Here is a 13,346-nt window from a genome sequence, read left to right as displayed (position 1 = left end):
AAGGTGCCGCCAGTGGGTTGGGTTCCACTGGCGAAATCTTCTTATCTTGACTCGGCACAGCCTCAGAGACTGGCCACTCCGAGGAGCCTGGTCCTCCCAGGGTTTCTCCATTGGGCCCGACTAATAGGGAGTTTTTGCTCCTGGCCGCCGTACACCGTCTCAAACGCGGTTAGCTCCAAGGAGTACAGGCTGGGTCAAGGGAACCATTGAAGTACAATTGTACCCCGCCTTCCATCACCGATATGGAGCGTACCGAAGGGCCCGTTAGTAGGGAATTCCGCTGATTACGCTGAACCTCCGCTCGTTCAACTAAGGCTGGGTTAAAGCTAGATAAGAGGAGTGAAAAGGGAACTTTGAAGCCCACAAGTGTGTTGCATTGTGGGGAGTAAGTAAGGCCTCCGGTCGGAAGGAAGGCGGCTGATGCGCAGCCTATATAACGTAGAAATGTCAGGCTTGTCGGGTTTGGCGCAAGCGGATGTCAAAGGGAAGAAATCCAACCGGCGGAACTCCTCTAGTGGCGCTGTGCTCCTCATACCAGTATGTAAATATCAGCGTCGCGCAGGTTACAGCGAGAGCAACTATGACTCTCTTAACCTCTCTTGGGCAAGTGGGACCCTTCACACTATTCAACAGCCAGTGAAAAATCAGAGCGCCAAATTCAAAACCACAAAATGTCATAATTCAAAGTTCTCAAACAAAGGACTATTTTACACCATTTTAAAGGTACACGTCTCATTAATGTAACCACATTGTCCGATTTCAAAAAGGCTTTATGGCGAAAGCATAAAGTTAGATTATGTTAGGACAGTTCCAACACAAGAAAAAGCACACAGCCATTTTCATAGCAAGGACAGGCGTCACAAAAACCAGAAAACCAGCTAAAATTATGCACTAACCTTTGACGATCGTCATCAGATGACACTCCTAGGACATCATGTTACACAATACATGCATTTTTTGTTCGATAAATTTCATATTTATATCCATAAACCCCATTTTACATTGGCGCGTGATGTTCAGAAAATATTTTGCCTCCAATACTGCCGGTGAATCAGCACAATTTACAAAAATACTCACCATAAACGTTGATAAAATATTAAACTGTTATTTAAAGAATTATAGATGAAGATCTCCTTTATGCAAACGCTGTGACAGATTTCAAAAAAGCTTCACGAGGAAAGCACACTTTGCAATAATCTGAGTACTGCGCTCAGAAAAATACACTAGGCAATACAGATACCCGCCATTTTGGAGTCATCTAAAGTCATAAATAGCATTAGAAATATTCACTTACCTTTGATGATCTTCATCAGAAGGCACTTCCATGAATCCCAGGTCCACAATAAATGTTGCTTTGTTCGATAAAGTCCATCATTTATGTCCAAATATCTCCTTGTTGTTAGCGCATTCAGTAAGCTACTCCAAGTGTAGGAAGCGTGCGGAAAATGTCACGACGAAAAGTAAAAAAAGTTATATTTACGTTCGTTCAAACATGTCAAACGTTGTATAGCATCAATCTTTAGGGCCTTTATCACTTAGAACTTCAGTAATATTCCAACCGGACGATTGCAATGTCTTAAAAAACGTTTTGGACACAGCTAACTCTCACGTGAACACGCGCCAACGAACGCCAGTACCTTCCTGAGTCAACAACTTCCAACTTCCTCTATTCGCTCTCTGTTCATCATAGACGCCTCAAACAACTTTCTAAAGACTGTTGACATCTAGTGGAAGCCTTAGGAGGTGCAAAATGAACCCTAAGTCACTGTGTGTTCGATAGGCAATGACTTGAAAGGACAACAAGCACCAGAATTCTCACTTCCTGGTTAGATTTTTCTCAGGTTTTTGCCTGCCATATGAGTTCTGTTATACTCACAGACATCATTCAAACTGTTTTAGAAACTTCAGAGTGTTTTCTATCAAAACCTACTAATAATATGCATATTCTAGTTCCTGGGCCCGAGTAGTAGGCCGTTTGATTTGGGTACGTTTTTCATCCGGCCGTGAAAATACTGCCCCCTACCCTAGAGAGGTTAAGGTAGCCTGCAGCGCCTTTATCTTGGCCAGGTCGCAGTTGTAAATGAGAACTTGTTCTCAACTAGCTTACCAGGATAAATAAAGGTGAAGAGAAAAAAAACACTTACCAAAACTATAGTTTGTTAACAAGAAATTTGTGGAGTGGTTGAAAAATGAGTTTTAATGACACAAACCTAAGTGTATGTAAACTTCCGACTTCAACTGTATCTCTTAACACCATCCAAATTGGATTTCTGTTTGCCATATATTTTTCAATTGTGCTGTGATGCTTCACCAAAATTCGAAACCTTTCTATTCTTATAGTTTCTACAGATTGTAAATTAAAGATACAATTTTCTGCTTAAAGTATTATTATATTATTGATCGATTTGACTACGACTTTTCAAATCACCCAGTAGTGCTATCTGCAGGGTTAGCTCCAGGTAATTGTTGCAATTCTTCAGCCATTCCTGGACCTTGACCAAAAATGAGCTACATATGGACAGGACCAAAATAAATGATCTAATGACTCTGCCCCCTCACAGCAAAATCTGCAGAGCTGGTAAAATTATATCCCCCATATATATAACATTCTATTGGTTGCAAGAATTTTGTATACATATAAATGGAAAAATTCAAAGTTTTGATTCCGGCGTCATTTTGCGTGTCAATTCATAAACCATGTGCCATGTAATCGTTACATCAAAAATCTCTTCCCAACTACTTTTCACAGCTGTCAATTGTTTGGTCCTTAAGTGAAACTAGTATATATTTTTATTTATCACAATTTCCTTTAACCAATTTTGGTATTTAATGCAGAGCCGACAGACAAGTTCCTTACTTTTTCTCCCTTCCCCCTTGCCTCTTCCATTTTTGCGGTAGTGCTGCAATTAGTTGGTTGTAATTTTGGATAGAGCAGACATTTCCATATATTTGTCTTAGCTGCATGTGTGACATACATTTATCGAAAAATAAAGTAATTGTTTTTATCAATTAGTATATTTGAGTTTAACCATAATATTTGTTGTATTATTTGTTCTGTCTTTTCTGGTGGAGTAAACTGAAATTGCAACAAACTTTCTATGGCTTGTTTAAAAAATAACTATATTTTGGAGATTATTTTGTTTTCAAATAACCAAACGTGAGCGTTTGTAATCTGAATAAAGGGAAAAAGGCCATTCTTGAACATGGGGTGAGACATTCTTACTAATCTGCTAGAGAACCAGTTTGGATTTAAGTATAGCTCTATTACTTGTGTTGCTTTATGAAACGTTATATTGCTGGGAGAGATGTAATACGTTGGTCTATCCTTCATTCTGACATGACATGCAATTCACACTGCTCTTATCCTGTGTGTCTCTAGGCCAGGGGCAGCAGAGATAACCAACCCAACCTTCCCCACCTACTCCCTCTACAGCCCTCAACAGCTGCTCTGGCTGCAGCACATGTATGCTCGCCAATACTACATGCAGTAGTAAGTATTCAATCCCAAGCATTTTATCACATTTAGTTATGACTTCCTACTGTCTTGCCATAGCATAATTTTAAGCAGGGAAAATACTTAATGAAGTATGTTTGGCTTAGACCAGGGGTGTAAGCTCGCAGGGCCATATGCTATAGAGGGAGATCTCAATTAACATTAAAATTACTAAAACCAACTGTGGAGAAATGATAATGGACCTACATTTAGCAGTCCCTCTACGATCGCAATTTTTTTTTAATCAACAATTCCCTGCATTATATGCGAGGGGTTGCGAATTTGAACAATTACTGCACTATTTGCTCATTAAACAGTCAAATCATAGCAATATTATTGCATAAAACTGAGCCATCACTGCATTACAAAAAGAGGGCTCGCAATTTCAACCAATCACCGCACATTAACTGCATAATATGGTTCAATCAAGCCACACATCGACCAACTTTTTTCCTCGTCAGCACAATTTTTTTATAAATCGGGCAAAGTCACTGCATTTTGCCATGTAAAATGTCAGATTTACAGCTGCAAGATCAAGCATTTTTGCCCGCAAATATAAAACAAATCCTAGAGAAATCCTGGATCAAATCATTTATAGTCTCTTCACTCTGTCCAGCTTGCTAAGTGATCGAAAACAAATGCGGTGCACAATTAGTTTAACACTCCTGGCTTACTGTGGGTGTTTCTCAAAATACATAGTACCGTGCTCCGAGCATACAAATTGGAGCACGGGAGGGTCGGAGTATGAGTCCAAATCAAAGTATGCGAAACGGAGCACGAAGGGCACTTCTTGAATGCGTACTCCATTTGTACATATTTTGAAGCATGCATCGATGCAAGCTTAAACGGAAAGTAAGGAAAGAAATATGATGCAACCACGTAAAAAATAATGCTTTTAAAAGAAAAATCAATGGCTGACATTATTTGAGATGAAGCGAGATAAAATACTAATGCTGCCTATTCACGTGTAATATGTTGCCCAAGTACAATATTTTATCTTCATATGTTAATAAATACATGCTGTGTTAATTTTGGCATGTTTACATGCCGAAGTACCGTAGATCGCAAGCCCATGATAAGTAAATCGGGCTAACTGGCTAGCTACGACTGTTAGCTAGTTAGCCAGATAGCCACAAATAATTTTTAGCTAGCTACCCCTGAAGAATTGACATCTACCTTGTATAATATTCGTTTTAGGTCAGTTTAACAAGCAAAAATATCTGGTTAGCTTCATTATTACGATTCACACAGCTAGCAGATAGTTATGACGTAAAACGTCTGCTTTGTGTATATCTTGTTTAGTCTCTATTGCCATTGTCCTGGAAGGAAGACGGTTCAGTAAATGTGTAGCTAACTGGCTGGCTAGCTAGCTAGTCACGAACAATTGGTAGCTACCCACAAAAAATGTACATCTACCTTGCATAACATTAGTTTTAGGTAATTTTTGCCTGTTTAACTAACTGGCTAGCTAGATTATTACGATTCACATATCTAACGTTAGCTGATAATTATGAAGTAAAACATTTGCTTTGTGTATATCTTGTTTAGTCTATTGTTGTAATTGTCCTGGCTGGAAGAAGGTTCAGTGAATGGGAGATGTAGTGTGAGGTAATACAGTAGGGGGAGGGGGAGGTAATACAGTAGGGGGAGGTAATACAGTAGGGGAGGGGGAGGTAATACAGTAGGGGGAGGGGGAGGTAATACAGCAGGGGAGAGGGAGGTAATACAATAAGGGGAGGGGGAGGTAATACAGCATGGGGAGTGGGAGGTAATACAGTAGGGGGAGGTGATACGGGAGGGGAGGTAATACAGCATGGGGAGGGGAGGTAATACAGCAGGGGAGGGGAGGTAATACAGTAAGGGGAGGTAATACAGTAGGGGGGTAATACAGCATGTGGGAGGGGGAGGTAATACAGTAGGGGAGGGGGCGGTAACACAGCAGGGGGAGGGGGAGGTAATACAGTAGGGGGAGGGGGAGGTAATACAGCAAGGGGAGGGGCGGTAATACAGCAGGGGGAGGGGGTGGTAATACAGCAGGGGAGGGGGAGGTAATACAGTAAGGGGAGGGGGAGGTAATACAGTAGGGGGGTAATACAGCAGGTGGGAGGGGGAGGTAATACAGCAGGGGGAGGTAATACAGTAGGGGGAGGGGAAGTTCTTCTCTAATGTTTTATGCATTCACCACACTCGTCCTCACAAGAACGTACTCAAGAGAACGTAGTCGGAGAAGGAGTGTGGAGCATGGTACTATGCATATTGAGAAACCGTGTCTGTCTTTTGTCCCATAGCCATGCAGCCTACGCAGCAGCAGCTTCTGCCCCCTTTGCCCCAGCCGCAGGCCCATCCCTGCCTGCTGCTCCCCACCAAGCCGCTGTCCCAGCAGCCCTGCCCAATCAGGCCCCCATTGACAACCTGCCAGCCAATCAGAATGCGCAGGACGGTGCCTTTATCAACCCGGGAGCAGCCAATCAGAACCTGCGGATGAATGCCCAGGGCGGGCCTGTGATGGAGGATGAGGAGGAAATGGATCGTGATTGGCTGGATTGGGTGTACACGGCTGCCCGTCTGGGAGTGTTTCTCAGTATTGTCTACTTCTACTCCAGCCTGAGCCGCTTCGCCCTTGTTATGAGCAGCCTGCTCCTTATGTACCTGTGAGTTGACTGTTGATGTGACTGTGTTTGTTTGTTGTTAAACAAGGTATGTTGTTGTGTATTATGTCTATAACTGTATAGAGCCCCACAGTGGAGGTGTCATTATACCCATAAAACCTAGCGGTCAAACAGGGAAATGGTTCCAATTGTTTTTCCACCATTAATAGAGGATTTTATCAACACTTAAAATAAGGTCTGTGTTTTGTGTAGGCTTACCATGGTGTGACATTTTGATAACTGTGTAAATCTCTCTTGGACAAGGTGACTTCTTTATCTGTTCAGCTTTGTTCAATCTCATATTCAAAAAATGCTAATTAGGATCCAAGTAGACATCATGCAAACTACAAATCCCTGCAAGCTCCTGCATGTCAACTCTAGCTGACACCTTTGCTAACAGGTATTGTGTCCGTTTAAAACTTGCACAAGACAGTTCACAGAATTGTCCATTGAAAGAAATGTAGCCAATTTATTCATTACTACATTTAGCTAACATTAGATGGGAAGAATCTCTGGATTAACTTTTTCCTCGATTCGTCAGTCTTCTCCAGACCATCATGGCGTTTGTAATTTTTTTTATGATAACCATATTAGCAGCTAATTAGCATTCCATTTTTTGGGTGTAAATACAGGCAAATATATTGATAAAAGTCACCTTGTCCTACAGAGATTTACATGGTTATCAAAACGTCACACCAGTGTAAGCCTAGACAAAAAACAACCCTTATTTGAAGTGTTTCTAAAATGCCCAATGGGGAAAATTAATGGTGGAAAAACGATTGGAACCATTTCCCTGTTTGACCGCTAGGTTTTATGGGTATTTTGACTCATACTGTTGTACTCTGTAGCCAGAGCCATGTATTTAGAGAGTTTGGCCAACTTTTAGAAGTTTGAATATTGTTCATATTCTCCATGTTATGTTAATCGGCACTAACATGGCTGACAATAATGTTTTCAAGTGTCATGTAAATGCATCATAATGCTCATTCTAGACATTATTCCCAATGTAATGTTAATGAGGTGCTAACATGGCTGCCATAGCATGTTGTAGAGTCATCTAAATGCATCATAATGCAGAAACCTCAATGGCCCAACTCTCTAAATACATGGCTCTGTGTATAGCCTGTCTGCTAATGGTGAGGCTGGCATTGGCCATGGGTGATGGGCAGATGAAGGCACCCATACAGTAGTCCTGAGAGAATGAGGGCCATATGTTGTGCTAATCAGCAAAGAAGAGATGTCCTTAGCTCAGTGTGTTGCAGTCACACGCTCTGTCCATTGTGCAACTCCCTCAGGCTCTGGAATCAGCTCTCTCATCCAAACCACACATTCCAAAAGTATGACTGGAGACAAAGCTGTGTGTGTTTGAGAGATGTTGAGGGAGAGCGAGAGAGGCATGGCCTCGACATACACTAACACAGTCTGTGAGTTCGTTGTGACCGCAGTATCCTGAATGTTTTCCCATATTTCAGTCTAATGTGAGGATATGTAGTGCTGGTTGAGTGTTTCTCTATGTGCTGCTGAGAGCTGCCTGGTACAGCAGGCCTCATCTCTGCTACGGTTACTATAGATATGGGCATCAGCTCAAGGGCACTACTCCCTCCCTGATCAACTAATCTGAACAGACGTGGCAGAATGGGACCTAAGCCTTATCTTTATGTGTAACAAGGTTTAGCCGCTAGTACTCCACCACCCACGCTAATGATTAGATTGGTCTCAGTGTGCTGGAAGGAAAGTTGGCCTGGTTATAGGAATGTAAATAGAGTGACCATTATTAACATGTCAGTCAGTCTGTACTTCCTCTTTGTTTGCACCACCTGGTCTTGTCTGGAAATGCAAATGGGGACCACCACAAATATCCTGTATACTCTGACTGGGTAATAGATGCACAGTTTGAGAAGAATCATGCAGATCTACTTTATTAATCCCAGTTGTCTTCCTCTCAGGCACACAGCAGGCTGGTTCCCCTTCAGACAAAGGCCCCTGGTCAGAGGTCAAAACAACTTGGTCCCTGAGGTCATCCAGAACCAGGACAGGAACCCAGTGCCACCGGTAAGACACATTTCCTCAGGGGCTGGATCTCTGGGGGTGAAAAACAGATATGGCTTCATTACAAGGCATGTACTGCCTTATGTAGTAACATTCGTCACACAGCGTGTAGAGCAGAGGTGTCAAATGAATTTTGTCCCAGGGGTCGTATTTGTTCTTCAACGTGGTCCAGAGGGGTGCACTGAAACTTGGTTATACTTCCTAGCTGTCAGAATTAGCAAAAGATAGTCCTCTTTCCATTGTTTTTGTAATTTTCAATACTCCCTGACTGTCTAGCTTTAATTTCGGGGATTATTAGCAAGCTGGACAGTCAAGAACTGTATAAATGTTGGTCCATTGTCATTTCTACACAGTTTAGATTTGGTTTTAGTCATTTTGAAGTATATTGAGTTTGTGTCCCAGGAAAGAAGCGGATTTAACTTCTTTAGGAAAACAGCCCTAATGTTGGAAACAAACATTATTATGTTGTCATCCAGTCACATTTATTGATTTTCCAAGCTATAGCACACAATATGTTATACAGTTCATTCGGGAAGTATTCAGACCCCTTCCCTTTTCCACATTTTGTTACGTTACAGCCTTATTCTAAAATCTACGATTTTTTCATATTTTTATTATCATCAATCTACACACAATACCACATAATGACAAAGTGAAAACAGGTTTTTAAAAACTGAAATACCTTACGTATTCAGACCCTTTGCTATGGGACTCGAAATTGAGCTCAGGTGCATCCTGTTTCCATTGATCATCCTTGAGATGTTTCCACAACTTGATTGGAGTCCAGCTGTGGTAAATTCAATTGATAGGAAATGATTTGGAAAGGCACACACCTGTCTATATAAGGTCCCACAGTTAACAATGCATGTCAGAGCAAAAACCAAGCCATGAGGTCGAAGGAATTCTCCGTAGAGCTCCGAGACAGGATTGTGTCGAGGCACAGATCTGGAGAAGGGTACCAAAAAATATCTGCAGCATTGAAGGTCTTAAGAACACAGTGGCCTCCAACATTCTTAAATGGAAGAAGTTTGGAACCACCAAGACTCTTCCTAGAGCTGGCCGCCCGGCCAAACTGAACAATCGTGGGAGAAGTGCCTTGGTCAGGGAGGTGACCAAGAACCTGATGGTCACTCTGACAGACCTCCAGAGTTCCTCTGGAGATAGGAGAACCTTCCAGAAGGACAACCATCTCTGTAGCACTCCACCAATCATGTCTTTATGGTAGAGTGGCCAGATGGAAGGCACCGAAAGGACTTTCAGACCATGATGGTCTGATGAAACCAAGATTGAACTCTTTGGCCTGAATGTCAAGTGTCACGTCTGGATGACACCTGGCACCATCTGTACGGTGAAGCATTTTTTTATTATTTTATTTTTACCTTTATTTAACTAGGCAAGTCAGTTAAGAACAAATTCTTATTTTCAATGACAGCCTAGGAACAGTGGGTTAACTGCCTTGTTCAGGGGCAGAACGACAGATTTTTACCTTATCAGCTCAGGGAGTTGATCTTGCAACCTTCGGTTACTAGTCCAACGCTCTAACCACTAGGCTACCTGCCGCATGGTGGTGACAGCATCATATTGTGGGGATGTTTTTTAGCGGCAGGGACTGGGAGACTAATCAGGATCGAGGGAAAGATGAATGAGATCCTTGATGAAAACTTGCTCCAGAGCGCTCAGGACCTCGGACTTCCAACAGGACAATGATCCTAAGCACACAGCCAAGACAACGCAGGAGTGGCTTCGGGCCAAGTCTCTGAATGTCCTTGAGTGGTCCAGCCAGAGCCCGGACTTGAACCCAATCGAACGTCTCTGGAGAGACCTGAAAATAGATGTGCAGAGATGCTGCCCATCCAACCTGACAGAGGTTGAAATGATTTGCACAGAAGAATGGGAAAAAACTGCCCAAATACACGTGCTAAGCTTGTAGCGTCATACCCAAGAAGACTCGAGGCTGCAATCGCTGTCAAAAGTTCTTCAATAAAGTACAGAGTAAAGGGTCTGAATACTGATGTAAATGTGATATTTCAAAAAAACAGTTTTTGCTTTGTCATTATGGGGTATTGTGTGTAGATTGATAAGGGGGGGGGGAAACTATTTAATCCATTTTAGAATAAGGTTGTAACTTAACAAAATGTGGAAAAAGTCAATGGGTCTGAATACTTTCCGAATGCACCGTACAGTAGGTTTTCAAAGGACCAAAGAGAATGGTCTAATTCGTGTTTTAATTTTTGCCATGGAAAAATATTAGTTATACTGGTATCATCCTGGCCCTGTTTGACTCCCCTGATATAGTTTCATTTAACTGTGTTAAAAAAAAAAATACAGTTTAAGTGTTTGTTTTATATCTGAACTCTGGTGGTGGGGCTAACAGAGTTTCTCCTCTTCCCTCAGGCGGAGGTCCCTGCAGGAGAAGAGGGGGCCGAGGCGGAGGTTGGACCTGATGAACCACACCCGCTGACTGGAGTACCTGTGCCTCAACACAGGGTGTCCGTCGTTTGGAGTGCCTGGATCTTCTTCAAAGCCTTCTTTGCCTCCCTCATCCCAGAGGCCCCGGGAGTGGCTAACTGAATAATTGACTCTTCCAGCAGGGGGCACAGTGGAACTGAAGTTTCCCTCAGTCTCAGACCTGCCTCTCTGTCACAGGAAGTCCTCTCTCTGGCCTTCTGGATGGATGCCTGGATGGATGCCTGGACATTTTGTGAGAAATCATGAATGATTAAAAGCGTCAATGCATACAAAGCCCTGGCTGTAGTCTGTTAAGGGTGTGTGTTTAGGGATATGATTCATTCGGCGCTTCCTGCCTTATGATAGTGACCAAATGGTTGTATATACAGTACAGTACATACACCTCTCTCTGCCAAATGGTTGTAAATGCTGTAAATGTTTATTGGAACAAAACATTTAAATATTATTGTATTGTCTGTACACAGCACTTTACAAAACTTATCTTATTATTAGGGCTGGGACAATACTAATATCGCAATATTTTTTCCATTGCAAAAATGTAAACACGAAGCAGATCAAACTCTTTGGCCCTTTAAAAACCTTCTGTATGTAAATATTGTCTGCTATATCTTGGAAAAATAAATAAATGTGATTCTGGATGAGTAGTAATGTACACTCAGCAGCCAGTTTATTAGGAACACCAACCTAGTACCGGGCCAGACCCCTTTTGCCCCCAGAACAGCCTGAAATCTCAGGGTCATGAATTCTACAAGGTGTGGCATTCAAACATTACTCAATTGGTATCAATGGACCTGATGTGTGCTAGGGAAAGCATTCCCCACACCATTACACCACCGCCACCAGCCTGTACCGTAGACACCAGGCAGGATAGCAACGTAGTCAGACTCATGTTGCTAAATGCCAGATCTTGACTTTGCCATCAGCATGACTCAACAGGAACCGAGATTTGCCGGACCAGACAATGTTTTTCCACTCCTCAACTGTCCAGTGTTGGTGATGGCGTGCCCAGTGGAGCCACTTTTCTTGTTTTTAGCTGATAGGAGTAGAAACCGGATGGGCTGCAAAATCCCATCCGTGACAAGGACCGACGAGTTGTACGTTCCGAAATGCTGTTCTGTACACCACTTGTACTGTGCCATTATTTGCCAGTTTGTGGCCGGCCTCGTAGCTTGCACAATTCTTGCCATTCTCCCATGACCTCTCTCATCAACGAGCTGTTTTCGCCCACAGGCCTGCCGCTGACAGGATATTTTCCCCCCGCACCATTCTCAGTTAACCCTAGACACTGTCGTGTGTGAAAAGCCCTGGAGGCCGGCCATTTCTGAGAACCGGCACACCTGACACCGAAGATCATACCATGCTTAAAGTCGCTTAGGTCACTCGTTTTGCCCATTCTAACGTTCAATTGAACAGTAACTGAATGCTACGATGCCTGTGTTCCTGCTTTATATAGCAGGCCACGGCCACGTGACTCACTGTCTGTAGGAGCTAACCATTTTCGTGAACGGGGTGGTATACCTAATAAACTGGCCACTGATTGTATGTTTCCAACATACATGGGGCTGTTTTCCGAAATAGTTAAATCCGCTTTGTGTTTTGTTTCTTTGCCACGATACTAACGAGTATCGCAATACTGGTATTGTGCCGGCCATACTTATTATGCAAGCTTGCTTTAATCTGGGTTAAATTCTGAGATGCTTATAGTGCTATATGATAAAATAGTTTGTATTGCTCTTGCTCAGAGATGGAAGTGCTATACAGGGTTGTGCATGAGTATTGAATGTTTCTCTGGTTGTCTCAGATGTGAAATGGAAGGCAGTGTTAACATAGTGTGGCTTTAATTCATTAGACTGGTTAAAGATCTTCTGAAAGTTGAATTATGTTAAACACGGGAATATGCAGTTGTGTGGGTCTTAGGCCAGACTGTTTTTGCAATTAAAATGGAATCATGCATAGCGACCTCGCTCCCTTGTTACACAATGAGAAAAATATATATTGTGATTCCTTTTGGAATGCCTTTAACTGTACACATACACTAAGTGTAATTCCCCCCTAGTACGTTTTAATGTGATTTATCTTTTTGTTTTTATTTTGGTAAAACAGCTTTTTAATGGATGCTACTGTATCAAGAATATTTTGTGGAGACTTGCAATAAACTTACTTATTTAAAAGGATTGCTTCTTTAGATAGTCATTTACTAGACTACAGTCACCTAACAGAACAAAAATACTTTACCTCATCTAAAGTACTCAGACACACAAGCTTGTTTTAGATAACATGTTTGAGAACAATCAACAAAAATAGATTTGACATTTTCATAACCTCTCTTGTAAAGAAAATTGTTCACAGGGGTAAAAGGGTCTACACAGTATACGCAAACGGAGCCGACGGAGGTCAGTTTGGGTCACTACGTAGTTCTACGTACATTTGTGCGGCTGAATTTTTGGACTGCTGTGTAGATCCCTTAAGCCTCCGCTCCAACTCTACAGCTTTTGCTATCCAGAGTTCATTGACCTGTTGGAGAAATGTGGGAGTTGCAAACTGCATTCTGTGTTTACAATGTGGGGTTTACTGTAGTACATTCCATGTATTGTCCCCATCACTTCCTCAGAGTTATCCAGGCAGGCCAGGGAGTTCAGCTAGTACATTTGGTCCATAGAGACTTGCTCCCTCTAACCCAGCCCACT

The 13,346-nt window shown here is 42.3% G+C and overlaps 1 protein-coding gene across 2 annotated transcripts in view; it reads left to right on the top strand.

Moving 5' to 3' along the window:
* Positions 1–12,833, top strand: part of herpud1 (homocysteine-inducible, endoplasmic reticulum stress-inducible, ubiquitin-like domain member 1) — an 18,332-nt gene extending 5,499 nt beyond the window's left edge. For both annotated transcript variants that reach the window (XM_014124099.2, NM_001177821.1), the window contains 4 exon segments: positions 3,380–3,490; positions 5,782–6,144; positions 8,088–8,193; positions 10,585–12,833. In XM_014124099.2, coding sequence (XP_013979574.1) covers positions 3,380–3,490; positions 5,782–6,144; positions 8,088–8,193; positions 10,585–10,761 — 757 coding nt within the window. In that variant the 3' untranslated portion in view covers positions 10,762–12,833.
* The last annotated feature ends 513 nt before the right edge of the window (positions 12,834–13,346 follow it).

The sequence above is a fragment of the Salmo salar genome, chromosome ssa10 (genome assembly GCF_905237065.1).
Source record: "Salmo salar chromosome ssa10, Ssal_v3.1, whole genome shotgun sequence".
NCBI lineage: Eukaryota > Metazoa > Chordata > Actinopteri > Salmoniformes > Salmonidae > Salmo > Salmo salar.
This window is presented reverse-complemented; position numbering and strand designations above follow the sequence as displayed.